At 37.0% G+C, this 27833-nt stretch overlaps 2 protein-coding genes across 2 annotated transcripts; both read left to right on the top strand.

Annotated features, from left to right (window-relative positions):
* The first annotated feature begins 7388 nt into the window (after positions 1-7388).
* LOC110888849 (probable receptor-like protein kinase At1g30570) lies at positions 7389-9373 on the top strand. Its single transcript, XM_022136352.2, has 2 exons — positions 7389-7942; positions 8770-9373. The coding sequence occupies exons 1-2, from the start codon at positions 7389-7391 to the stop codon at positions 9371-9373; spliced, it is 1158 nt and encodes a 385-aa protein (XP_021992044.2).
* On the top strand, positions 8426-24798 carry LOC110891172 (probable receptor-like serine/threonine-protein kinase At4g34500). Its single transcript, XM_035979335.1, has 7 exons — positions 8426-8494; positions 8770-9793; positions 18967-19038; positions 21395-22626; positions 23145-24044; positions 24275-24431; positions 24516-24798. The coding sequence occupies exons 4-6, from the start codon at positions 21952-21954 to the stop codon at positions 24413-24415; spliced, it is 1716 nt and encodes a 571-aa protein (XP_035835228.1). The 5' UTR covers positions 8426-8494; positions 8770-9793; positions 18967-19038; positions 21395-21951; the 3' UTR covers positions 24416-24431; positions 24516-24798.
* The last annotated feature ends 3035 nt before the right edge of the window (positions 24799-27833 follow it).

Here is a 27833-nt window from a genome sequence, read left to right as displayed (position 1 = left end):
ATGTTTTTGGATTTTCTGAAATTTCCCTACTCCCCCTAAAATTCAAACACATTTCAAAGGAAATTTGAAAATAACTAGACTCTTGACCCACATGAAACATGAAATGTAAAACAAACTGTACAAAAAATTTGACAACCGACATCGAATCACATCAAATCGCCATTCACTCGGCATAAACAATCAGAACTCCCCCTATCACAAACCATATTCTCATTTAGATCTCAAAACACTTAAGTTTGTTTCAATCAAAATGATTTTTCCGGAAAATGAGTTTGTTTATACCACTTGTAAGTTTATCACTTGTTTAAGTACGGGGACATAGTTCATCATCTTGTTTAACAACCAAATGGATATAGTAAATCAAGTACAACTTAATGTCCCTGATTTACCATTTGCAGTTAATCACCCTTTATACCACTTGTAAAAACAACCACTTGTAGGATCACAACCAATACCACTTGTATGTATAGCAAACTAATACCACATGTAGGAATGAATCATCTACATTTTACCCATCAAAGTGCCGATTCCTGCTTCGCACTTATCAACCTGGAAGCTCCGGCGTAGTCCTTTCACCTGTAAAATTCAAACACTATTCAAAATCTTTCAAACAAACTTTTCAACCACTAGAATGATGCCGATTACTGATCCACGATATAAACTTGGGATCTCCGGCGTAGTCCTTAGATTATCATGGGAAGCAAACTTCCATCCAAGTCTTCTCAGACTTGATGGCTTTCAGTTCTTGCTCAGTGGGGTTGTAAGTAGCCTTTTTAGTTGCATAGAAGTCTTTAACCCCCTTTGCTTTCCCACTCAACATTTTCCCAAAAATCTTTTTAACATTCCCGCTGAATGTTTTCTCGACATCAGAATCTTTTTTCTCATTGTAAAACCGATTTGAAATCTCTATTTTGCCAACTTTCTTTTTAATCTCCTCAAATTTTAGCGATGGAAAATCATCATCATTCACTAAAATTTTCTCCTCAACTTGTGGCTCTTCTAGCTTTGTGGAACCAGATTCATCGCCGACATTCACAACAACCTTTTTAGCAACCCACATTTGGTTGTCTTTTCCTTTCTTTTCATACCTATTTTTCTTCGAACATTCACCAACCTCATAAGTTGAATTTTCAAAAACTTTAAGTTTTTCAGTTGGTGGTTCAATATCAACAACTTTTTCTTTTAATTTCTGAGAAACTCCCTGTTTTGTTTTTGCATTCTTTGAACAATTCCATGCAATGTGACCAGCTTCATTGCACTTGTAACAGGTACGATTCTCTCTTGGATGAAACACTCCAGTTCCATTCCTTCTCTTCTCAGCAAGAAACTCCTGGTTCGATTGTTTCCAGAACGGTTTCTTCTGTTCCTCATCTGAGCTTCCACCTGACACAAATTCAGTTTTAGTTTTAGAATTATTATCATTTTTATCATTTTCCGGTGGAACAAAACCAAGACCTTTCTTTTTGTAGCTACGATTTTGGTTAGTTTTCTTTTGAAAACCAGAACCAGAATTGTAACCTTTTTTCTTGTTTAACCGTTGTTGAACTCTTGAAGTATATTTTTTAGATTTTTCAAAACTTTTCAAAACTTTTAATTCAGAAATATTAATCTCTATTAGTTTGAAAGTTTTGTTAATCAATTCCGTTTTAATGCTCATTATTGGGAACTCCTTGTTGTAATATAATTTGTCAGAACCATTCAAAGTATAAACAACTTCGAATGTTTCATCATTCAAATTTGCCTTTGATAACAAAAATTCTTTACTATAAGACCATTTGACCGACGACTTTTCACTGTTGACTGACGAATTTGACCCTCCTGGCCCAGACTTTGACTCGGACTCCTCATCAGTATCCAACACCTGATCGACCACCTTTTTGATCAACTCAGACTCATAATCAGTATCGGACGAGGTAAACGTGACATCAATGTTATCTGGTAAATCATCAGTTGTGTCGGTTTTAAGCTTTATATTGACTGCTTTTTCAAGTTGCTCCTCGTTTGGTTTTCTAGGAGAGTACCCTTCCCAAATCGGAGGCGGACACTTGTTATAGCTAACAGTCGGTTTCTAACCACAATCTTTCTTTTCCTTCGTCTTCTCATCTTGAAAAGCTTCCATACCTGCAACAGTTGGATAAATACGATCAATGAGATAATCAGAACTAGAATAGCTTAGCAGTAATCGTCTAATCCTCTCATTCTCAATCTTTTCTGTTTCCAACTCTTGCTTCCATTTAGCACTCTCTTCGATGTAGAAGTTGATGGCTTTCTGCTTTGACATGATGACTGCATTCATCATCGTCAGTGCTTGTTCTCTCTCTGAGTTTGTCTTTTGAAGGCCAGTTACTGTTTTGTTCAAGACATCATACGATTCTTTCACATAGTTAAGGTTAAACAGTAACTGCTCCTTCTTCTTCTCATACTCAACAATTATGTCATCTTTTGCTGCACATTCCTTACAAGCTTCCAAACACTTTTCGCAAGGCTTTACAATTTCAACAATCTTTTCAACTTCGATTGTTTTCACTACTTCTATCTCCTTTTCTTCTTCTTTTACCTTCTCTGCTTCAGACATCTTTTCTTCAGCAGAACTTTCAACATTTTCATTCTGAACAACTTCTCCAATCTTCACTTGTTGTTGTTCTTTAGTAGCTCGTTTCTCCTTCAGTTTCTCCATTCGTTCTGCAAAATAGAAATAAAAACTTTCAGGAGAAAGATGAGTTTTAGCAATATTAATATGTTTCTCTTCCTCATCATCACTGCTACTATCAACAGGTGATTGATCAAACTTTACAGATTTTTCAGAATCAGCATCTGATAACCAGAATCAGATGGTGTTTGATCAAATACAACTTCCTTTTCAAAACTAGCAACATGTTCAACACTCTCATCTGAACTCACTGAAATTTCCTCAACATTTTCTCATCACTACATTCCGAATTTTCATCAGATGCAACACACTTTTCATCCTCACTCGTCACATTCACTCCGATAGACTTCATCCATGTAGCAAACAAGTCTGGCTCTCTGACAATCTTGGCAATGAAAGTCTTGAACTCTCCTTTCTCATCAACAAACATATCCCAACTGAAACCTTCAGGTAGTTTCTCATCATCTTGATCGACTATGCATGCTGCTTTGCCATCAGATGATATGTAATTACTCCAGCTGAAATCTACCAAACATGCTCTCTTTGAATCTTCGATCTTTCTACCATGAGCCGTCTGGGAATCTTGTGATTGACCAACTTGCTGATAAATGGCTTTCCGGTAGTAGTCGTCTTTTCCGAACGGATTCTGAGCACCACTAGCTTCTCTTCCTTTGCACTCCCGTTTGAAATGGCCTTTCTCCCTGCATCGAAAACAAGTAACTTTAGATTTATCAAAACCTAAAGTAGAGACATAAGCATCAAGAAAGTCATTTCTCCTGGTGATTGTTTTGAACTTTTCAGCACGTCGAAGAACACTTGCTAGACACCATTTGATATCCATTAATTCCATCTCTTCGGCGTTTATTTGGTCGTAATCCTCTTTGGTGAGCATGGGATTTCCAATCCGACCAGCTACTAGACCCTCATAGGATAACAATACAGAACCAAGAAGAGCCATGTGATCTTTCGCAGTGTCTTCTAAGAAGCTTTGACCTTCTGGAAGATTTAGAGCAATGTTGCACTGAATCACGTAACCATTTCCAGTTTTCGTACTCTGAGACTGAAAGCTTGTGGTTGATTCCTTAGGATTGACACTCGGAAATGATGAGAATCCGCTGCTGCTTTTTGTTGAACTCTGATCAGCTTTTTCTGTTGAATCCCCAGCACTGAAAGCAGTTTGGATTTTCGGACTTCTCTCAGCTTCAGGAACTAGAATGCTACCTTTATAGTACATTTTCACATCTTGCTGACCACTTGGACTGTTCATCCTAGCGATCTTCTACTGTTCCAAATCCTGACTCTCAATCTTTTCAATAAACTGAGAAATAGTCAATCCATCATAAACACCTGTGTTTTTCAGAATCATCAAGTATGTTCCCCACTCTTTCTGTGGCAACGCATCGGCTAACTTATCCACCCACTCTTCACGATCTTTTTCAACACCCAACATCGACAATGATCGCACTAAGTGACAGTATCTCTCAATCAGCTTCTTTGTATCCTCTCCTGGTAAGCTGCTGAACAAATCAAACTCTTTCTTAAGCAACGCCTTCTTACTCTTTATCATATTCTCGCTTCCCTCAAATTTAACTTTAAGAGCATCCCATATTGACTTTGCAGTTTTGTCGTGCTGTAGCAAAATGAATATATCTTCTTTGATCGCTTGCTGCAATAAACTGATCATCATCTTCTCGGCTTTGTACATCACCCGTTCCTGATCCGTGAATTCAGATAACTGTTTGATAACCTGCAATTCTGTTCGAGGCAACATATACTTCTTCAAAATACACTCCCATGATCTAAGATGATTCGCCTGAACCCAGTTCTCGAATCTATCTTTCCACCCGTAATATTCTTCGATACTCATCAATTTCGGGGGCTTTTGGGTAGTTCCCGTCTCGTTCTCTAAGTTCATGGCCTGAGCAATCGCAGCTGGAGTATACGGAGTAGCGAACGCGTTGTAAAACTCTGAATCCATGATGACTTTGCATGTTTTTCAAAAACAATGACAAATAAGCGAAACCCTTGAAGCGGATGTACAGATAAGCGGATCTCAAGATGACCGAATAAGCGAAACTGTTATGTTCACAGAAGCGAAATCACTGAATTGCACTTGAAGCGAAACACCAAATGTTCTTAGAAGCGGAACCACTGATGTCCTTAGAAACGGAACAGTTGATATCCTTAGAAGCGGAACAACTGATGTCCTTAGAAACGGAACCTCAAATATGGTGACACACAAGCGGAACTATCACGAATATGACAATCAAGCGAAACACTGATGCAATTTCAAGCGGAACCTTTTCTCAAATGTGACAATCAAGCGAAACTATACTGCAATTTGAAGCGGGACTGTCAAGCGAAACTCCAAAATGTCAGTTGAAGCGGGACCTTTCATGCGAAACAATCAACTGTTCAAACAAGCGGAACCTAGTTCGAAGATAGTTTGACCCATTTTTAGTCCGAATTTTGGCATGAAACTTTCCAGGGTTTGTCTTTGATCTATTGCACACAAATTGAGATATTTTGAGCTAATTCTGACCGTTACAACTTTCTGAACTAATAAAAGAAGGTGTAGAAGTAAGAAACGATGATGAAATCCAGCTAATTTCTGTAGAAAATCTCCTCCCAAGCTCTGATACCACTTGTAGGATCGTGTTCTCGACCTAATGAGTCGTTCAGAGGCGTTCTTCTACGTTTCAGGTGCGGAATAACAAGAAATGTAGATAGAAATAACTTGCACTTCACTTTAATCTACTGTTTCATTGATTTGATCACAATTACAGCTCAAACGTCACACCGGTAGTACCTCGGTATGGAAATTACAAAAGTTACAAATGAGTTCGCTTCAATGGTATTTATACAGATCAGGTTTCGCTTGAAGTGACATGTTCACACAAGCGAAACCTTGTGTGAACACTCAAGCGAAACCATCCAAAACCATTCAAGCGAAACCTCTAGGATATGTCCTTACAAGCGAAACCTTTTCTAACACACATACACTCGCCTATTTTCTCGTATATTGAGCCCTAATCTATACAATACAATGTAAGACTCGATCCAAGACGAAATCAACAGATGTAGTGCATCAACAAGGCCCATGCATGATGATAGAAGAAATATACAACTCTAGTTAATGATGTTCTTTTTTAGAGTTAAATGCCATTTTAGTCCTTGGGGTTTTGACCATTTCGCCAATTTAGTCTAAAGGTTTCATTTTTTGCTTGTGGGTTCAAAAAGATTTTACTGTTGTGATTTTAGTTCACTGGGTTAACTTCATCCATTATTTATGTTAATAAGAAGGGCGATTCGGTCATTTTATATGGCCAAATTGCCTTTCTAGTTAACGGAACCACATATAAAATGACCGAATTGCCCTTCTAGTTAACAAAAAAAATGGACGAAGTTAACCTAGTGGACTAAAATAGCAATGGTGAAACCTTTTTGAACCCACAGGCTAAAAAAGAAACACTTAAACTAAACTGTCAAAATAGTCCAAACCACAGGGCCTAAAATGACATTTAAGTCTATTTTTTAAGTAATTAGTAGGTGTGTATTATTATTTTATAGAGTCATGCCACATGATGTGAGTTTGTTAAAGGAAATAGCATCCAGATTGCAGATTATTTATGATTATTTTATAAAGTTAGGGATGGCAATGGGTCGGGTTTGGAACAAGTTTAGATAATCCCTAACTCAAACCCAGTTAGATAAGCTTATCCCAAACCCGTCAGGTTTCTAGCGGGTAAATACCCATCGGGTATCAGGTATACCCACGGGTTTCGGGTAAACCCGTTAATTTAAAAAATTACCCGTTGGGTATACCTGACGCAAAACCCGTCGGGTAACTACGAATTTGTTAAATTTAATATTTTCACTATAAAAATGTATGAAATAATTACAATGTATAGGAAATAAAATACTTGTATGTATAAAAAATGAGTGTATCATATGTATACATATTTAAAAATATAAAAGAAATTATGTCGGGTATACAATCGGGTAAATAGGTACACTTTATCGTATAATCGGGTCAGGTAAACAGATATATCACTAAATCCCAAACCATTCCCAAACCCGCGAAAAAAATAAAAACCAATCCCAAGCCCGTCCCAACCCCAACTACCGACTCAAACCCTTCCCAAATGAGTCGGGTTTTAGATTTACCCATCGGGTTCAGGTTTAATTGCCATCCGTGTATAAAGTACATGTTGTGAAGGGAAATAGCACCAATCTTGCAATTTGTTTTTTTGAACGGCAAGAAACCAACCACCGTGGCACCGGATGCTGTTGCCAAGGTCGACTACTTGACCGCCGCCAGCCCCTTGGCTCTCCCAGATGCGCAGAAACCCAACCTCTACCTGCCCGAAGGCACGACAGTGGAATAATCAGTAAAACTTCGCCTACTATCGAAGACGAACCAGCGCCACCCATATTCGCCCTTCACCTGAATGCCGCAAAATATAATGGAGAGAGTGGGAGTCAAATCTGAGTCACAAGGAACACCAAGGTAGTGTTTGGTATGCAGGAATGAGAGGCGGAATGGAATGAACCATTACGAGGGAATGAAGAAGAGGGTGTTTGGTTGGTCGATGGAATAGAATCACCCATTACGTAATGCATTCTATTCCCTCAAAATCATTTCATCCTCCCCCATGTTTTTTTTTTCATTCCATCCCCTCTTGCACCCTTCATAAACAACACACCACCTGCCACCACCATCGACCACCAACCACTGATGCCCACCATCGCCGCCACCCGCAACCTGCCACCACTGCCGCCACCCAGAAGGCCATCGTTGCTGTCACCCACCTGTCACCGTTGCCACCCACTGCCGCCTCCACCACGACCAACCACCACCGTCGCCGCCACCCACCTGGCACCGTTTCCACCCATTGTCGCCTCTGCCACGACCAACCATCGCCGCCGCCACCACCACTCGCCGCCGCTGCCACCCACCCGCCACCGTTGCCACCCACTGCCGCCTCCGCCGCGACCAACCACCACCTCCGCTGCCATTACCACTCAGTGCCGCCACCCACCACTATCGTCGTCGCCACCACCCGCCACCGCCACTACCACCACTAGCCAGCGCTGCCACCAATCACCACCGCCACACACCACCAACGCTCGCCGCCGTCACCACCCACCAATCGCCACCACCCGCAACCTGCCACCATCACCTCCGCCGCCTCCCACCCGCCATTGCCTCCACCTCCACGGCCACCAACCACCACGACTCACCATCGATTTTATTTCATTCGTCTTTTTTTTGCCTACCAACAATACACGGTATTAATTAATTCGATTCCAGATGGTAACCAAACAAAACATGAAATGGTAATGATCCATTACATTACCTCGTGTATTCCATTCTCTCATCTATTCTATTACCCCATACCAAATAGACCCCAAGTCTTTACCCAACCACTCCACCACTCTCTAAATGCAACCAATCTTGCAATTAATTTGATTTCATTGGATCTGTATGGCTTTTTCTTTAAATCTTACGTGGTTCATTTAATTCTCAATCAATGTGATCTTTTTATATCATTTGTTTAGAGTGGACTTTGATTATAAAATGTAAGAGTCAACTTAAGTGTAGTTAAAGTATCATTTTCTCAGCTGGAAACAAGGTAATTGCACATTCGCACGTTACCATTTAAAAATAAGAAAAAAGGCAGGACGGAACTCTCTCTACCCATCCACTGAACACTGTTCTATTTACACTCGTTTCCCCTGCCTTTCCCTTTGATTCCCTCTCACTCACATTCCGTCAACATCTCCAAATCCCTCTCACGCCACTGCCATTCAATCTACCTGCTGCTTCATACCCATTACCAGGTTCGCAACTTCAACCCATTTTAACTATTTCCGGCACTACAAAAACTTTCTAAGGTGGTTTTGATAAATCAACGAAACCAGAACCTGGGATTACTAACCCGGTTACACTGGTTTTGAAATCTAAAAGAAAAGGATATAATTTTTAACAGAGTTTTTTTTTTCGAATAAATTGCATCAAAAATTTTCATATATAGTGTGGTGGCTCGTATGTATAAGTTACCTTTTCATTCCTTTGTAAACCAATGGTTTTTCACTCTTTTTTACTTTATAAACAGAAAAATGACAACAACAATCACCAAGTTTGCTCACTTACAAATCCCACTTGAAGACGTAGTAAAGGCCACCGACAATTTTCATCATGATAACATCATCGGACGCGGTGGATTGGGACATGTATACAAAGGACAACTCCAGCGGTCCGGGGAGTTGATCAAGATTTCTGTGCTGAGGTTAGATAGTAAGCACGGTGGAGGAATCGTCGAGTTCTGGACCGAAGTTTCAATGCTTTCTGATCTCAAGCATCCAAATATAGTCTCTATTGTTGGATTTTGTGATGAAAAAGATGAGAAGATCATCGTAACCATGTATGAGGCCAAAAACGGAAGTCTCAAGGAGCATCTAAACAACCCGAACCTCACATGGATGCAAAGATTGAAGATATGTGTTGGCGTGGCTCGCGCGTTGAGTTACCTCCATTATGACCAGAGCCGTGGTTATGGTGTTATACATCTTAACATCAACAGCTCGACAATTTTATTAAACGAGAACTGGGAACCCAAGTTATCCGGTTTTAAAGTTTCCATCAAACAATCGCTTAACCGAATGGACCATGTCATCCTTTCTGAACCTATTGGCACAATAGGGTATTTGGACCCATAAATTGGAAAGACCAAAGGTGTGACCTGCAAGTCGGATGTCTACGCATTCGGTGTTGTTTTACTTGAAATATTGTGTGGGAGGAGAGCATATATTAAGAACGAGGCTAACATGTTCCTAGCTCGATTTGCCAAGTATCATTATGAGAACCGAACGTTGTATGATATTATCCATCATGATCTATGGAATCAAATATTCCCGGGATCACTTAGAAAATACTTAAAAACCGCATATTCTTGCTTAAAAGAAGATAGAGTACAACGCCCGAATATGCTCAATGTTGTTGATGAACTTGAGAAAGCACTTGAGGAAGCATTGAGGTTTGATGAACTTGAGAAACTTGAGAAAGCATTGAAGTTTCAGTTGCGACATGATATTTTTGTAAGACAAGCATTGAACTTTCAGCTGCGACATGAATATTTTGTAAGGCCTTCTTTATTATTTTTCTTTATTTTCTTTGTCAACTAGTTGATGCCCCGCCCGCGTTGCGGGACAATGGCCGAATAATTCTCAATCAATCAAAAAAATATTACTATAATTTTGCTAGGAAAAAAAAACTAAAACGATATTTTTCGGATCAGGGGAAAATTGTAATTTTTCAGGACTAATGAGCGTGTGTTAGGCGGCTCCTTAACACGGTAAAAAATTAAATCGAGTCAACCAATTAAAAAAATATGTTTTCTACTTTTGCTAAAATAACCAAAACGATTGGGAAAACGTAATTTTTTACTGAGGGCGAAATCATAATTTTAATTCCGGGATAAAATCGTAAATTAAATGGACCAATGGGGGAGTGTCGGGAATCTGCCGGCATGACTGTAATTTTACATTGGGGGCAAAATTGTAGTTTCACCATTAAAACAAACAAAAACGATGGAGAAAATGTAAATATAAGTTGAGGGCAAAATCGTAACTTGGCTGTTAGAAAAAAAACTAATGGCAAAACTATAAATTTATACGGGGCAAAATGGTAATTTTGAACCGAGGGCAAAACTGGAATTTTTAGCTGGGAGCAAAAGCGTTAATTTGTTTTTAAGTGGGGTAAAAACATAACTTCGAACTGATGACAAAATCGTAATTATAAGGGAAAAAAACTAATGGCAAAACTGTAATTTGAAATGGGGCAAAGTCGTAATTTTTAACCGGGGTAAAAGCGTAAATTTATTTTTAAGTGGGGGCAAATACATAATTTTGAACTATGGCAAATTCATAAACTTAAATGGGGATAAAATCATAAATTTGTTGAGCCAACAAGGGAGTGCCACTATTTCCCCTGCCGCCATTTTAAGCCAATTGAAGGCCGTCACTATTGGCGCTCATGGATTTTGTAGAGATTGAATTACTTCCGATCGTTTTAATTTGTTTATTGTAGAAAATAGCACTTTAAGAAAAAAAAAAATAAAGTAAAGTTATTTTAATTTGTTTATTGTAGAAAATAGCACTTTAAGAAAGAAAAAATAAAGTAAAGTTAAAAATTCGTTGGGGATCTATTCGTTGTTAGTTACGGTAAAGTTTCCTGTAACAGTTGGTTACTATAAAAAATGTTTTTATCTTTAATTCTTTAGTTACCAGTATTGATATTACTTCTAAAAACTAAACGAAAGTAACACCACCTTCACCATCCATGGAATCACTGATTCCTTTTATATAGATCTTTGGGATCTCAACTTTCTTGATTCTTGCCATCCCCATTGAAGCTACCAAACAGAACCAACAGTTGCCTTTTTTTCTTGATGAAATTCTCTCTCAAATCCGTGATCTAATTAACTCCCAATTAAAATGAACTTTTTCTTTTTATGTTGGAGGCTTTGAGTAGAAGAAATTGGGTTCGTGTTTAGCGTTGTTATGCTATAATGTACGAGTGATAGAGAATGAAAGTAAATAAGCTTAAAGAGTTGGAAATTGCCCACTAAATTTTTTTTAACGCCAAATTTCTTTTATTCCTATGTAGTCTGTGAGATTTGAACCCAAGAACTCCCCTCCTCAAGGTGTTTAAAGGCATTGGTTGCCCACTACATTTAACTTATCTTATCGAAAGGATATATGGAATATGTAACAAACATTTAACTGATATGACCATAAGATAAGTGTACCTTGAAATTGAAGGATGAACATTTGCAATTTTTAATATAGATAAAGAAAATCTAGAAAGTACATACAAGTAACTACCTACGTAATGGATTCCCCCAATATACACTAGCCCATGTATACTATTAGCAAACACAAATGTATGTAACCTAGCTTCTTAAGATTTCATTACTACATCATAGACTCTATACTATTTTTAGTTAGGGGTTTTCCTTTTTTTTCTTTTTAGTTTTTGTCTTTTTTGGAAAATTGGTTTTTAATAAACTAACCTTTGCCCCATTGGTAAATAATAATCAAACCTACAGAATTGGTATATAATAATTCTACCTATCAACATTTTGGTACTTAATGAACTTCCGTTAGTTTTTTTTAACTGAAGTTAGTTTTTAAGTTTTATTTATTACACAAACAGTCCCTGTAGTTGTAATTTACTACTTTTAACTATGAGTTAATAGCCAAAATGGTCCCTGAGGTTAATAGCCACAGCACCGCCACCACCACCACCGCCACCACCACCACCGCCGCCGCCACCACCACCACCGCCACCACCACCGCCACCACCACCGCCGCCACCACCACCACCACCGCCACCACCACCACCGCACCGCCGCCACCACCACCGCACCGCCACCACCACCACCACCACCGCAACGGTTTTTTTTTTCACCGCGTTTCCGAATATAGCCCAAAGCAAGCGACTAAACTTGGTAAACTTGGTAACAAACTAACTGATGGATAATGAGCTGTAAATTCCGCGTTTCTTTTTATAAGATTGCATGAACCTGGCTTTAATCGTGTCCCTCTCATTCCACGATTCAACAACCTTCCTTTTTAAGCTCGAACATTATAAAACGACATGAACATTCTCTGTTTCGATCGCTGGGATAACATCACGAACCACCCCAGTAACATTTTTCGCCAACACTTAACCCACACACCCTTCGAAACCCTCGCACAGCTTGCCGGAACCTTGCGCGTCCACCGTTGGGACCAGGAGCTCTCGCCGGAACTAGCCGGAGGTTTTGAGACGTCACCGGGATACATCAGGAAGTCACGTCATTCTTGTTCGGTATATTATTTCCTTCCCTGTTGAGTCATTTTTGAGATTATACATAAAACAACCACAAGGAATTTACGAAAGCGAATTACAAAGACGATTCAAAATAATAATAATAATAATAATAATAATAATAATAATAATAATAATAATAATAATAATAATAATAATAATAATAGTGTTCAGTTTGGGTGGTGAAAAAAAAACGTTGCGGTGGTGGCGGTGCGGTGGTGGTGGTGGTGGTGGTGGTGGTGACGGTGCGGTGGTGGTGGTGGTGGTGGCGGTGCTGTGGCGGTGGTGGTGGTGGCGGTGCTGCGGCGGCGGTGGTGGTGGTGGTGGTGGCGGTGCTGTGGCTATTAACCTCAGGGACCATTTTGGCTATTAACTCATAGTTAAAACTAGTAAATTACAACTACAAGGACTATTTGTGTAATAAATAAAACTTAAAACTAACTTCAGTTAAAAAAAAACTAACGGAAGTTCATTGAGTACCAACATGTTGATATGTAGTATTATTATATACCAATTTTGTAGGTTGGATTATTATTTACCAACGGGGTAAAGGTTGGTTTATTAAAAACCAATTTTCCTTCTTTTTTTGGTTCTTTTCTTTTCCGGTAACTCAACTGATCAGCTTTCATCATTGTCACTGACCTTCCTCAACTCTCTAAAACTTTTAAAAATGTTATTTTTACACCCTCAAGTTTTACGTGTTTATTTTTATGTACGCACTGCAATAAATTTAAGTTGGTATACATTTTAACGTAAACTTTTTTGTGGTATAAATTCAAGTTGGTATACGTTTCAACGTAATTTTTAACTGGAAATATGTCAGGTAAAATATACTACGTTTTCGTGCTTATTTTTTGTACGTTTTCAATTGTTTTGCGTTTTGACGTAAATTTTGTTTTGAAACTAGTTGCGTCAAATATAATACGTTTTCATTAGGCAGTATATTAGACAATATGAATTCAAGTACTTAACGCTTCAACGCTACCCGAGGTATCAATTTACTAGTCTATATATTAAAAAGGCTCAAACTATTCGCACACCCCTTCTGCCCACTTGCACACTTTTGATACCTAGACGCCTTGTACAGACCTGTACGAGGCGTATAGAGCTACAAAAAGGTGTTGTCTGACTGGGTGTCAGGCACTGATTTTGAGAAGCCTTATACGCCTCGTACAAACTTGTACGAAGCGTGTTTAAGAATGATGATTTTTTGAGTGAAGAATTGGCGTTTTGGGGAATTTTTTTTGAAAAGTTGTGTTTTTGTATAAACTTCGCTCGGTGGGTTTTCAAATATTATACTGTTTTCAACATTATACCATTTAAAATATTATTTTGTTTAAAATATTATTTTGTTTAAACCGGATAGTTAAACCTCCGGTTATCTTCTAGTCCACATTCTAACCCTCAACCTGCTCCACTTGCAACAGTCTACCAAGCATACTACTAGAAAATACACTCCTCTTGACACGTGAACAATGACACACGCATATTTTATGACATTCAAAAGCGTATGTCAAGAAAAAAATGTCATGGTTTACAAAATTTAATAAATATATGACATTCTTTTTTATGTGACATTTTTTTAGTGTCATAAAAAACAAGATTTATCTTGACATGCAAATAATGACACACGCTCATTTTATGACATTCGAAAGTGCCTGTCAATAAAACAAATGTCATGGTTTTACAAAATTCAATATATTTATGACACACTTTTTTTGTGTGTTATCCTTTTAGCGTATAACAAACAAGATCTATCTTGACACGCGATTGTGTGTTATCCTTTTAGCGTCATAACAAACAAGATCTATCTTGACACGCGATTAATGATACACACTTATTTTATGACATTTAAATGCGTGTCAAGAAAAAAATGTCATGGTTGTACAAAATTTAATAAATTTATGAAACTGTTTTTGTGTGTCATCTTTCTAGTGTCATAAAAAAACATTATATAAACATAAGGGTTAATTTCCCATAGCAGTTATTGTTTAAGTAATATGGACATCATGGTTAATTTCCAATAGCAAATCATGGGAAAAACTTGAAAACTGTTAAAGAGAAAAAAATTGTACGGACTTATGAAAAGTGATATATATATATATATATATATATATATATATATATATATATATATATATATATATATATATCTAATATATTAATTAAAAATTATAATAAGAACGTCTCGTTTAGGCTCATGAGCTGGGCTGAGCTCGGGCTAGTTTACTTAACGAGCTTGTTTTTAGGTTCAAGCTCGTTGCAGTTAGGCTTGTCATAGTGGTTTTGGGATGGCCATGTCGTTTGGTGTTGGTTTTGGAAGGTACATTATCACTACTAAAAAAACATTGGGCGGCTAATAAAATAAATTTTGGTGGTCTATACCATTAAGCCGCCCAAAATAATGTTTCACGATTTTTCTAGATCATAACCCGCCTAAAACAATTGCCCACCGCCTAAAATATACATGTTTTGAGAGACCTATTAGATTTTGGGCTATTTAAAGTGGACCGCCCAAAAACCATCCATTCATTTTCATTTTCCCTCCTAACCTAATTCATTTTTATTTTCATTTTCCCTCCTTCCCTTCCTAAACTTCCCTCTTTTCTAACCCTAAGTTGTCTCCCACTTTACCACCAGCAGCAGCAAAATTATGACGATGAATCCCCTCGCATATGAGCTGGTGGCTGACGAATAACCACCGCTTCAATCTAACCCACAAAATCTGTTGACCGAGTCTTAAATCAACAGGTATCTATCCCCCTCCCCCCCCCCTCCCCATTTGGTGAAATCGATTAAGAATTGTTAGGTTAGAACGTTTTAATCTTTAGGTTTTTTTTGTTTATGAATTTGTTTGCAGGGAGCCAGGGTTAGGGTGTTCTAGGGATGTAAACGAGCCGAGTCGAGCCGAGCGAGACCCCGCTCGAGCTCGACTCGAACTCGATTCGAGCTGGCTCGGCTCGAGCTCGAATTTCAAATCGAGCTGAGATTTAAGGCTCTTCGAGCTAACTCGGCACGATCTACCTCGAACTAATAAAGAACCGCAAAATTTACTACTTAAAAAGCCCTTAAAATGAATTTATTCATAGACTAAGGGCCATAATTGCCATTTAATTTAACCATATGGCTAAATATGCAAGTATAAATAGTTAATTCACCTTTTACATTCTCTTTACTTTCTTTTATAGCGGAGATACTCCCTAAGTTTTTGTTTTATAAGCGATGTGGGACAAAAAAATGAAGGATGCAGCAAGACTACAACGATCATCCCGTTTAAATTCTCTTATTTTAACCTTCCACCTCTTCAAGAATATGATTGGGATGGTGTCATTGGTGATGAAGCCAACTTCGTGTGTACGATTGCACCATGATACAACTCCAACCGTCTTCGAATGGGGGAGTCAAACAAACTTCAACAAAAACCTTCCTCGTACAAACCCTCAATCCCCAAATCCTCTACCCACTATCCTCTGTCCAACACAAGTTGTACCCAACTGGGTTGTTCTGTACGACACCTACCCGGGAGATGAATACCAATCATCGATGCACAATGAACAATCTCTTCTAACTCCTGACTGGGGATACATATCTCAAGATTATAGGTCGGACGGTCGTGATAGCAATTGTAGTGTGTCACCTCTATCGTACAACCCTTTTCTTTGGGATTTTTAGATATTTTATGTGTTTAATTAGGAATTGTGTGTTTAGGTTTAATTGTGTGGTCTATTTAGGTTTAAGTATTAGGTGTGTGTAATATTATAGTTAGGCTTGTGTAATTGTTTAATTTGGTTTATGTATTTTTATTTAATATATATTTTTTAGTTCAATTAGGCGTCATTTTTAGTTTTAACTTTTAAAAAAAGATTTATTTAAAGTATAAAAAAATACCAAATAAGTTTTTTTTTTAAATTAGGCTACCAATATACCTTATCAATTAAGAGGCCATTTATTGACCAAGATTACTTTTGTTCAATGTAACTCATTATAGCAACCATACGTTTATACAACGGTGGATCTAGAAGAAACATTTAAGGGTATCCCATATTTTTATGGGTGCATACTGTAGCAGATTTAGAAAAAAAAAATCCACATTGAAAGATCTACATAAAACTGAAAAAAAAAATTTCCACTTCGCCAAGAAAGTTGAGGGATATCATGGTCACCCCCTAAACCCCTAGATATGCCCCGGCGTTTATCGTTATTGTAACACACTATTTTTACAATTTTAATTGTTAAACATGAAACATTGCGTTCTATATATGGCGAACAAATTGAAAGCCAGATAATATAACAAATAAAAATTGAAAAATTGGTTTTTAATAAACCAACCTTTGTCCCGTTTGTAAATAATAATCTTACCTACGTAATTGGTATACAATAATCCTACCTATCAGCATGTTGGTACTCAATGAACTTCCGTTAATTTTTTTTAACTGAAGTTAGTTTTTAAGTTTTATTTATTACACAAACAATCCCTGTAGTTGTAATTTACTAGTTTTAACTATTTTAAAACTAGTAAATTACAGTCCCTTGAGGTTTTTTTTGTTTTATAAAATAGTTAAAACTAGTAAATTACAACTACAGGGACTTTGTGTGTAATAAATAAAACTTAAAAATTAACTTCAGTTAAAAAAATTAACGGAAGTTCATTGAGTACCAACATGTTGATAGGTAGGATTATTGTATACCAATTACGTAGGTAGGATTATTATTTACCAACAGGACAAAGGTTGGTTTATTAAAAACCAATTTTCCAAAAATCATAAAAATTCTAAAAAATCAAAAAAAATTCTAAACCCGAAAATCTGAGTCGTTGACCAAACCGAGCTATCCGTTGACTTGTTGACCCGAACATCGAACTGAGTTGCCCTACTTTGACTGTGTCGACCCGTTTCACGAATCCGAACCACAACTGACGCGCACCCGAACTAAATTAGAACCGAATCTGAAACAAAACTCGAACCAATCAGATCTACTTTGAACCGAAGCTGGAAAAACAATGACCCGAGTCAAAAATAACCCTCATCACAACTGACCGCTGTGTCGTCGCCGTCACCAACAGAAACAGTAACGTAACTATCACCACATTCTAAAAAAACAAAAATAAAGAGAACAGGGGTTTGTTTTTACCGGAAAACATGTCGAACCAGAGCCACCATCGTCGTCGCAGCGGCGGCGCTGCCGTCGCCGTCTCTCTTCTCTCCGGCTTCTCTCTCTCAATCTGTTCAGGTGGCTGTGGATGTGATATAGGAAGGAGGGTGAGGGTTGTCGGCTGGGTTGTTGGAGAAACCGCCATCGCCATCATCGTCACAGCATCACCGCCCCCGCCGCACGCGGCGGCGCGTGACCGGAGCCTCCTCGTCTGTTGCCGTGCAGTGCTGCTGCCTGGTCTGTCTACCTTCGACGAGGTGAGGGTGAGAGAGGTTTTTGAGGGTATCGGCTGCTTATGTGGGTGTGTTATGGAGTTAGGGTTTGTTCAAAAATGATGAAGATGAAGAATTTTTTTTATTTTTTATAATTTTTTTGATTTTTTAGAAATTTTTATGATTTTTTATAATTCTTTTGATTGTTTAGAATTTTTTTGAATTTTTTAGAATTTTTAGAATTTTTTTGATTTTTATGATTTTTTTTATAACTACAGGGACTGTTTGTGTAATAAATAAAACTTAAAACTAGTAAATTACAACTACAGGGACTGTTTGTGTAATAAATAAAACTTAAAAACTAACTTCAGTTAAAAAAAACTAACAGAGGTACATTGAGTGCCAACATGTTGATAGGTAGGATTATTATATACCAATTTTGTACGTTGGATTATTATTTACCAACTCGGCAAAGGTTGGTTTATTAAATACCAATTTTCCATAAAAATTTAGGGAAATTTGTTATAATAAGTAACATGTTGGTAACTTTTTATAACACATTTGATATTTTATCTGTTTGATTTATTAATAGGAAGAGGAAGAAATGATTTATTAATAGGAAGACGAAGAAATATGAGATTATAACTATACTTTGGTTGTACAATTTGCATTGATGCTCGTTAGAAAATTCTATTAATTATATGGTTGGCTACTTGTACACGAAAAGTTGGAGTTTACTTTTTTTAAGGTAAATTTCATTCACAACCCCCTGAAAGAAAAAAAAAATAGGAGCAACAAAAACACGCTGAGGTAAACTACATCAAAAACTATACAATCTCAAATTTACACCAACCGTTCCCATTAGACGGATGGACTTAACTTCGACCTATGTTTGAACCAAAAAAAGCCAAGGCTTTTGTTCTCATCCATATACACCAACAGACAACAACCATACGAAAAACAATATACATCAATAGGAGAGTGTCGAAAGCTTCAGTTATTAGTAATTTATAATTTTATCAACAATTTATAGTTTTTTTAGCTAATTTTTTTCCCTTCATGTTATTTGCTTAAAGGTGGAGTAGACGACCCCACTTATTGCTAAACCTGAGAAAGCATTGGATCTTCGATCAGCACATGAAATTCTAGTAAGACCCTCATGTTTTTCCTTTCATCATTCTATATTAATTGAACTTATCCAGATTAACACACAAGTTGCTTATAAATATATTTGAAAGATATAAAATGTTACATAATTTATTAAGGATATCCATGAAATCATAGAAGTTTATATATGATCTTATACTAAAGTTTCTCCTTTCTTTCTAACCCATAGATATGTTTCTTGTATAATATATCTTATTTTAAGAGCCACAAAATAACATATAAAATCAACATTTCTATGAGCGATGGATGTCATATAGAGCAATGAACAACATTTGTTCCATTGGAATGCCTTCATTGCAAAAAAAGACATTCTATGGTGGTGTTCAAGATGTGATTTTTGTTGGAGGCATTCAACTGTTGCTATTGTTATACACTTGAGAAATCAACATTGCTCTTGAATCCTTTCTTAGGTTTCTTAGGTGCTGTTTGTTTTTAAGAGGTAAAATGTCTGCAGTCTGCGAATCACATCTACAGACAGACATCTGTAAAAGAAAAGGTGGACCAAATATCTGCAGTCTGTAAGAAAAAGCCTGTTTGTTTTTTAATGTGTATGTAGACTTCTAAAATAAACTGGTGGTGGTGTACGGACGGTGGTGATGGGTGGTGGTGGGTGGTGGTGGAAGGTGGTTGTGGACGATGGTTGTGGTAGGTGGTGGTGGTGTATGCTGGACGGTGGTGGTGGACGTCGACAGTGGCTGGTGGACGGTGGTTGTCGACGATGGTTGTGGTAGGCGGTGGTGTTGGGTGGTGCACGGTGGTGCTGGACGGTGGTGGTGGGTGGTGGACGTGGACGGTGGGTTGTGGTGGTGGACGGTGGTTGTGGACAATGGTTGTGGTAGGCGGTGGTGATGGTTGGTGGACGGTGGTGGTGGTGATGGACGATGGTGGGTGGTGGACGGTGGTGGTGGTGGTGATGGACGATGGTGGGTGGTGGACGGTGGTGCTGCCTAACCCTCTGAAAACCTTAGAAGATCTTAGAAGTGATTGGGTCAAGTCTGCATCAAGAAGAGCTCTCGCAGACGTTTTTAATGAAACGTATTCGGAAAAACAAATAGTCTGCAGATGACAATGTCTACGTGTGGTCTGCGCAGACAAAAGAGGCTATACAAATCTTTTATAGAAAAACAAACTACCTTAGTAGTTGATCTTTATTTAAACTGATTAAGTTGATGATAGTACTATTTAACAAATCATAGATAATTTTATTAAATTTTTGCACAAAGTTTTGGTAATTTTTTTTATTTTTTGAAAAAAAAATTGAACTTTTTTGCCATTTTTTAATTGTGGTTGCACATTTTTTTATTTTTTAAAAAATATTTTGCAATTTAAATAAAAAAATCCATGTTGCCATTTTTAAGTCAAAATTAGAATAGGCTATAAACAAATCGTATAATGGAAAGATGTAGAATGGTCACTAAGTCAAAATTTCGAGAAGTTGAGTATACATGATATTTTTAGTTTCCTTAGGTATATATGATTTTTTTTTTTTCAAAATATGGAAGGGTATATATGAAATTAATCCAATGTTTCAAGCTATGCCTTAATGGAGTTAAACAAATGACATAACTAATGGGAATTTTAACTCTTAGACTTATTGAGGGGGGGGGGGTTATTGGGACCTTACGTGATACGTGGTATTATCAAAGACCCCCCCCCCCAACCCCATCCACACCAAGCCCCTGCCCCACGGCCGCTATCCCCACCAAGCGCGCCCACCCATTGCATTGTTCACGCCCGTCTTGTAGCTAATGTGACACCATTGGCGCCCCAATGAAGCCCCATAACACATAGCCTATGTATCTCTCTTCAAACATCCCTAGTCTATCTTGAAAACAAACAAACAAAGGGTATATTAAACTAACCAGTAAGTTCTCATATTCTTATTAAGTTGTCTTGCAAAATGCTTGTTCGTATGTGTTATCATCTAATTATTTATAACATCTAATTTTTCTTTTGACTTAAGAATCAAGTTATATACGTTGTATAATATCAAGTGTTACAATATATACTTCTTCAACTCCCCTTTTACAGTTTATTATTTAATTTTATTTAAATTACATAAAGATTAATATATATAATCCTCTTTCTTACCAACAATTAACTTAATTAGTTGGTCTAGGAACTTCTTTCACTTCAATAACACTAAAGTAACACATATTACTAACAACAATATATAATTTTAGCAAATCTATTCTTAGGCTTATTATAGGCAACAAACAATTTACTTGACCAAGCTTAACCCATGAGATTTATATTGGTTTCATATTATCACTCAATGTATATATCTGGGCCTTATTTACTTGTTGAGCTAACTATAAATGATTTGTGGGCTGGTAGAAACGTGGTGGGCTGGACCATTGTAAGCCAACCAAAAGTAAAACAAGGGCACATGAAACAGAACCAAAGCAAAGCAGGGATGGATGTGTGCTTAACTCAAATCCCGCTGGAACTTTCACTATGGTGCGAAGAGGGTGGAATTAGATGGATATTAACTTCATCCGAAGAGATATTAACTACTCAATTTCATTCAATTCCGTTTGCATTTTTCTGCCTTAGTTGTAACTCCCTTGTCACATATTTAATTTGCAGGTGGGGAAGAACTTGGAACACTTGAAGATTCCTCTCACTCTTATTCAATTAGCAACCCATGATTTCTCAAACGAATACAGAATTGCAAAGTTCTCGGGTGGCTGTGCTTTCTACAGAGCACTCGAGCATTATGATAAAGAGAATCCATCATCCAAGAGACTATGCACTGTACTTATCAAACAATACCTTTCTGGTAGTAAGTGGTATGGAGAGAAACAGTTTCTTACAGAAATTGAAATTCTTTCCGGTGGAGTTAAGCATCCAACGTAGTCACTCTGCTTGGATTTTGTGTTGAAGCTTCTGAGATGATCCTTATCATCGAAGATTTTCCTAATGAATCCCTTTGTCATTATTTGGGAAACCTCAAAGACAAATGTGTTTTGACTTGGGAAAAACGTTTGAAAATCTGCATCGATGTTGCACACGCATTGAAGTACATTCACTATGGGATGGAAGACCGAACGAGGATAATAAACCGTTATATAAACTGCTACAACATTGGGTTGGATGAGAACTGGGGGGCAAAGATTGTTCACTTCTGGTGGTCTGTATTCCTGCCTCCAAATCAAGAAGACGAAGCTCTCTATCTCAAGTGGATTGGCAGAACACGTTATGTAGATCCAGAATATAAGAAGACTAACAAGGTAAAAAGAGAATCAGATGTTTATGGTTTTGGAGTAGTCTTGTTTGAGATTCTTTGTGGGAGGTTAGCCCATGACCCAATTTACCTTAAGGAGAGTGACATGGGGCTAGCCCATGTAGCAAGACGAAGCTTCAGCACAGGATCACTAGAAGAGATGATAGATCCTATAATAAAGGAAGAAATTGGTGAAAACGCTTTCGTTCTAAGTAGAGGACCCACCAAGGATTCTTTGCACACGTTTATTACAATTGCACACCAATGTGTGGCGGAAACTCAAGACCAACGCCCAACAATGAAAGTCGTAGTCAAGGAACTTGAAAAAGCATTATTCTTTCAAGTAAGTCACTGTTCTATATTCAGTTTATCAACACCTAGAAGTAATCTGTGTGACGGTTCAGTGTTATATAGACAACAAAAATTAGAAAGCTTTATGAGGTTGGGTTCAAATTACATAAAATTCATTGTTAAAAATCCTTTCCACATTATAATGTCTAGCATCAACCTATCAAGTTTACTTTTTAGACATCATAGGAATATGAATCCTACCTTTTAGACTATCAAGTTAGGACTTTGCTAGAATTGCTTATACGAAAATAAAACAATTAATAAGAATTCAATCCAAAACCATTAGAAAACACAGTACAGTGCATATTTAATTCATAAGGGACATTTATCATCATATTAAAATCATCTTGTTCAATGTTTGTGATCAATGATATGACCCAATTATCAATTTACTCATCATTTATAGTTTTTCATAATATTTAGAAAAAGATAATACCAATTTAGTTTTCTATTACCACTTTATTATAGTTATCAATATATTTATTTTATTTGGTGTGTCATGGTTAACAGAACAACAACAAGGATAACCCCAAAATGTCACTTGAAGACATAAAACGGGTGACACAGAACTTTCACGATGACAATTTCATCGGTGGGGGAGGATTTGGAAAAGTTTATAAAGGAAACCTTCAAGATGGAGATGGATTTAAAACCATTGTTGCTAAGCGATTGGATACAAGGTTTGGTCAAGGAGAACAACAATTCTTTAGTGAGCTCCAAATTCTTTTGGATTATAAACATGAGAATGTCATTGGTCTTGTAGGCTACTGTGATGAAAATGATGAAAAAGTCCTTATCTATGAGTATTTGTCCAGGGGAAGTCTTAATAGGTATTTGAATGATACTTCTCTTACATGGGTGAAACGACTTAATATATGCATTGATGTTGCAAGAGCGTTGGATTTCCTACACGGAGGAGTAGGAAAACAAGCAAAGGTGATACATAGGGATATCAAAACTGAAAACATCCTGTTAAACAATGATTGGAAAGCAGAACTTGCTGATTTTGGGCTTTCGCTAATATGTTCAATAAATCAGGAAACAGACTATATCATCGATCATGTGTGTGGCACAAGAGGATACGTGGACCCACTTTATAGACAGTCGGGATTTCTAACCATAGAATCCGATATTTACTCGTTTGGTGTTGTTTTATTTGAGATTTTGTGCGGGAGATCAACGTTTGCAATCCACAAACATGAGGGTTACTATATACCGGATTTCATTAAAAACAGCTTTGAAGAAGGAAAGCATGCTGAGGTGGTGTTCGAACAAATAAGGGAACAAATCGTGCCGAAATCGTTGACTACATTTCAAGAGATTGCCTACCAATGCCTACATCTTGAACGAGAAAAAAGACCGACAACAAAAGAAGTTTTGGTAGAACTTAAGAAGGCATTGGAATTTCAAGTAAGTTAATGATCATAGTTATTATGTAATCTAGCCATGTTTGTTTAATGCATAAACCAAAGCTTTAACTTCTGTTCATTTAATACAATAAAAATGATGTCTGGTAACTTTTTATACCAGTATCCCAATCGAATTAGAAAGCCCAGACACAGTTTCCTAGGGCTGCCAATCCTATTCTATCATTTTCTAATCTCGATTTTAATTTTCGTTTGGCTTTCTCATTGCCCCAGTTGAATTCGGAGGTTTCCGTAATTGAGACACAAGTAGTTGAGCTATCCAGTGAATTGAACGATATGAACATGACTGGCAAATCTGAAAATTCAGAAATACGTAACAAGGAAAAGATGTTACTTGACCAAACCGATGACTAAGTTGAATCTGACTGTTGTAAGTTTGCTTTGTTATAAATATTTAAAATGATTTTATCTTGTGGAGTTTTAAGCTGCTGATAACCTTGATATGTGAGTTCAGGAAAGTAAAGACTCTCAGGAAGGCTGCTACACCTTGTCGGCTGAATATCTCATAAACAAATGCACGTATATGAAAAGGAGCTTAGTTGCAGGTACTTTTGGTTGGTGTGTAGGTGGGGTGGGTTGAATAACAGATTCAAACGGGTCTTGTTTCATATAGGTTCAAACTGGCAAGTGGATTGAGTTGCACTGTTATTTTTTAGCATATAACTTAATTTGTTTGTATAAATGAATGTCATGTTGATGCTTCTTTAGCTATAATAAAGGCATCAAATTTCGTTGTAGGCCCCGAAATAGAACTAGACGCCCCTGAACTTGCTCATAATAATCTAGATTTTATCCGTGAATGTTTTGCCTGATAAATGTAGTTAAGAAATATGTAATCACGTGTAGTTATCAGAAGGTGATTGAGCTTCAAGCACAAGTACTTTTAGAAATTCAAAGCCAACCAGATCCAGCACATATAATGAGTGTATTCTTGTGAATTTGAAACTTATAATAGTTACCACAGAACGATCAGCTTCAGCCAATGTAAGAATACATATATCAGGCTAAAATATAATTAATCTAGACTATGCATGTTATTATTAATTTATTATTATTATTAGATACTATAGGTTAAGGGAATTATATAACCAAGTGCTTCCTCCAAAGCATATAGTTGAGAATAAAAAGCAACACCAGTGTTTACCTACAATAACAAAATGGGATTTTTAAGGTTTGTTTTCAATGAATCAGCTTCCCCTGGTACAATTATTATGAAAACGTGTCAGAAGCCAGTTCTGACCCGAACCAAAAGAACCCCTTAGTTTAAATAACCGGTTCCAACCTGAACTCATCGCGGCCCCAACCCGTTCTGACCCGTCACCGCACCTCACACGACCGTCCGTTTTCCTAGATTTAATTTTATCCACATGCTTTCAATTTCATCAGGATCCATTTGTGGGTTTTTATTCAAGAGTAATTTGCCATTTTAGTCCCTGAGGTTTGACAAAAATTCCCACTTTAGTCCAAATAGTTTTTTTCGTGTCATTTTAGTTCAAATAGTTTTTTTTCCTGCCATTTTAGTCCCTGACTTTTTTCATTTTTTGCCATTTCATCCAACCCACTAACTCCATTCAAAAAATTTAGTTAACTTGGGTGAATTTTGGTCAAACCACATTTTTCTTTCTCTTTTTGCAAGTGAGATGGTATGAGGATGGTGGTGGGAGATGGTGGTGGTGGTAGATGTAAATGACAAAAAATGACAAAAGTCAGGGACTAACATGGCAGGAAAAAAAAACTATTTGGACTAAAATGGCACGAAAAAAACTATTTGGACTAAAGTGGCAATTTTGGTCAAACCTCAGGGACTAAAATGGCAATTTATTCTTTACTTAACTTCTGGAATATGAAAATTCCCTTGAAATTAAATCGATTTTCAAGCTCTATCCACGTAGAACAACTATGTTATCGCGTTTCTTCCTTTTATTCTTGTTGATTACCGGATACAAACACAATGTTAGTGAAGATGATTGTTTAACTACAGGTGATGCTCATTAGCCTGTTAACTTTGATTTTTTTTTTATTATTATTGCCAGTGATGCTCATTAGCATGTTAACTTTGATTTTTTTAATGGCAAAGCCTGTTAACTTTGATTTTTTTTATTGCAAAACTGCATAATTCATTATGCGACAAAGTTTTTAAATTGTTTATACCGAATTTATCCTTGTTTTTGGGCTTGAAACGTGTTGAGCCCAACATGAAACCCCATCTACTATTCTCATCCATATTCAGTTACTTTACCTTTACTGACTCAACACGTTTTCAGGCCCTAAAAACAAGGGATACGTAGTAGCTAACATGTGTAAAATATCTTCTGAAATATGATTTGGTTTATTCATGTCTAATTTTCAATATTTCATTAATTTATAATCATGCACTGAAACACACCACCTGTTTGATTAAATGCCTTTGTGAGTTCTTGCTTCCCATTTGGTTTTACTTTTCACTTGTTTTCTTTTGAACGGGTCATATAAAAGTTAAATAATTAATGGATGAGAACTGTGATGAGATGGATTCAAAGTTCAAAAGTTGGTTGTTGCACTTTCGGAAGTGAAACAGGTTTCATACCCTTTTATTAGCTTTTGGTGAATTGTTTATTATCAAGTCAACTGTTAGATAGTCTTTTGATATGGTCTCCCGATTATATTGGTAATTTTGTGAGATGGATGTGGTTAAGGATGAAGCAACAAATAATGTCCTGGGTCTAATATACAATAAACTTGGATTACAACTTCGTAGGAGAGATAATCACGCCCTCAATAATGCAATATATAAGTATTTTGAATCCAACTATGACAATAGTTGTCATAAGTTTGATGATTTGTGCCCTATTTTTACCGCTAAACAGGTATGCCCTTAAAGTTGCTACAAAGATAATTTATACTTTTTGAGATTATTGGACTATGATCACTTAAATGATACACATGTAGCTGATTTTTTATCTCACCTGATCAACCTTTTTAATGTGATCTGCAATTCTTGAAGAACCACGTTGTAGTAACAATTGAAATTAGTGATCAGCCACCGGTAAAACACAATCATTGAGAACTGAGAGAACCATCGATTTGCAAAAGATTTGGGATCCTTTATAAAGTTATAAATTTTACCAGGGGTACTTCCCCCTTCACCCAAAAAAAAATGTAGATACACTAAATTGCTAAAGATTTGGGATCCTTCATTTCAAGCATTCCGAGGCCTTGATGCATTAGTGTCTTTTTGGTCCTGATTGATGCCTAAGACTTCAAATGCTCTACTTTTCTAACATTCTTTTATCTTTTGTTCAGATGATTAGATTAGCTTTTGTGGATTTTGTGTTTAAATGGCATGGGTTCGTCGATATTGATTATGTCAAAGTGATAATCTGCTATACACACCATCTGTTTGATGAAATGCTTGAATGAAACCCACTTCAATGAGATATGAAGTATCGATTGTTTTGTTTCGAACCTGTTCTACATCTGCAAAATGTAAAATTCTTGATTTTCTGTGTAAGTGATTTTAGGAACCGAGAAATGTTTTGTAGGTTAATTTCAATTTTTTAGTATCATATAGCAGAATATACATATATGCTTCTTCTTGAGGTATGGGTTTTGTGGATTTTAACATAAACTACTTAGGAATTGTTTATCGGCAAGGTGGTAAATACAGAAAACCTAGGGAACTTGTAAATCGTCGGGTATCTTATATACGGCCTCAATCTGCCTCTGTGAACATACATTAGCAATCAAACAAGTTGGGATTATGGCTTAATTGGCAATTTCATGACTTTTTGTC

The sequence above is a fragment of the Helianthus annuus genome, chromosome 11, assembly GCF_002127325.2.
Source record: "Helianthus annuus cultivar XRQ/B chromosome 11, HanXRQr2.0-SUNRISE, whole genome shotgun sequence".
Lineage (NCBI taxonomy): Eukaryota > Viridiplantae > Streptophyta > Magnoliopsida > Asterales > Asteraceae > Helianthus > Helianthus annuus.
This window is presented reverse-complemented; position numbering and strand designations above follow the sequence as displayed.

Coding starts and splice junctions, on each gene's coding strand:
- LOC110888849 (XM_022136352.2), top strand. CDS start 7,389: ATGCCCACCATCGCCGCCACCCGCAACCTGCCACCACTGCCGCCACCC. Junction 7,943..8,769: donor TTGCCTACCAACAATACACG/GTATTAATTAAT, acceptor CTTTATAAACAG/AAAAATGACAACAACAATCA.
- LOC110891172 (XM_035979335.1), top strand. CDS start 21,952: ATGATCCTTATCATCGAAGATTTTCCTAATGAATCCCTTTGTCATTAT. Junction 22,627..23,144: donor AAAAAGCATTATTCTTTCAA/GTAAGTCACTGT, acceptor CATGGTTAACAG/AACAACAACAAGGATAACCC. Junction 24,045..24,274: donor AGAAGGCATTGGAATTTCAA/GTAAGTTAATGA, acceptor TCATTGCCCCAG/TTGAATTCGGAGGTTTCCGT.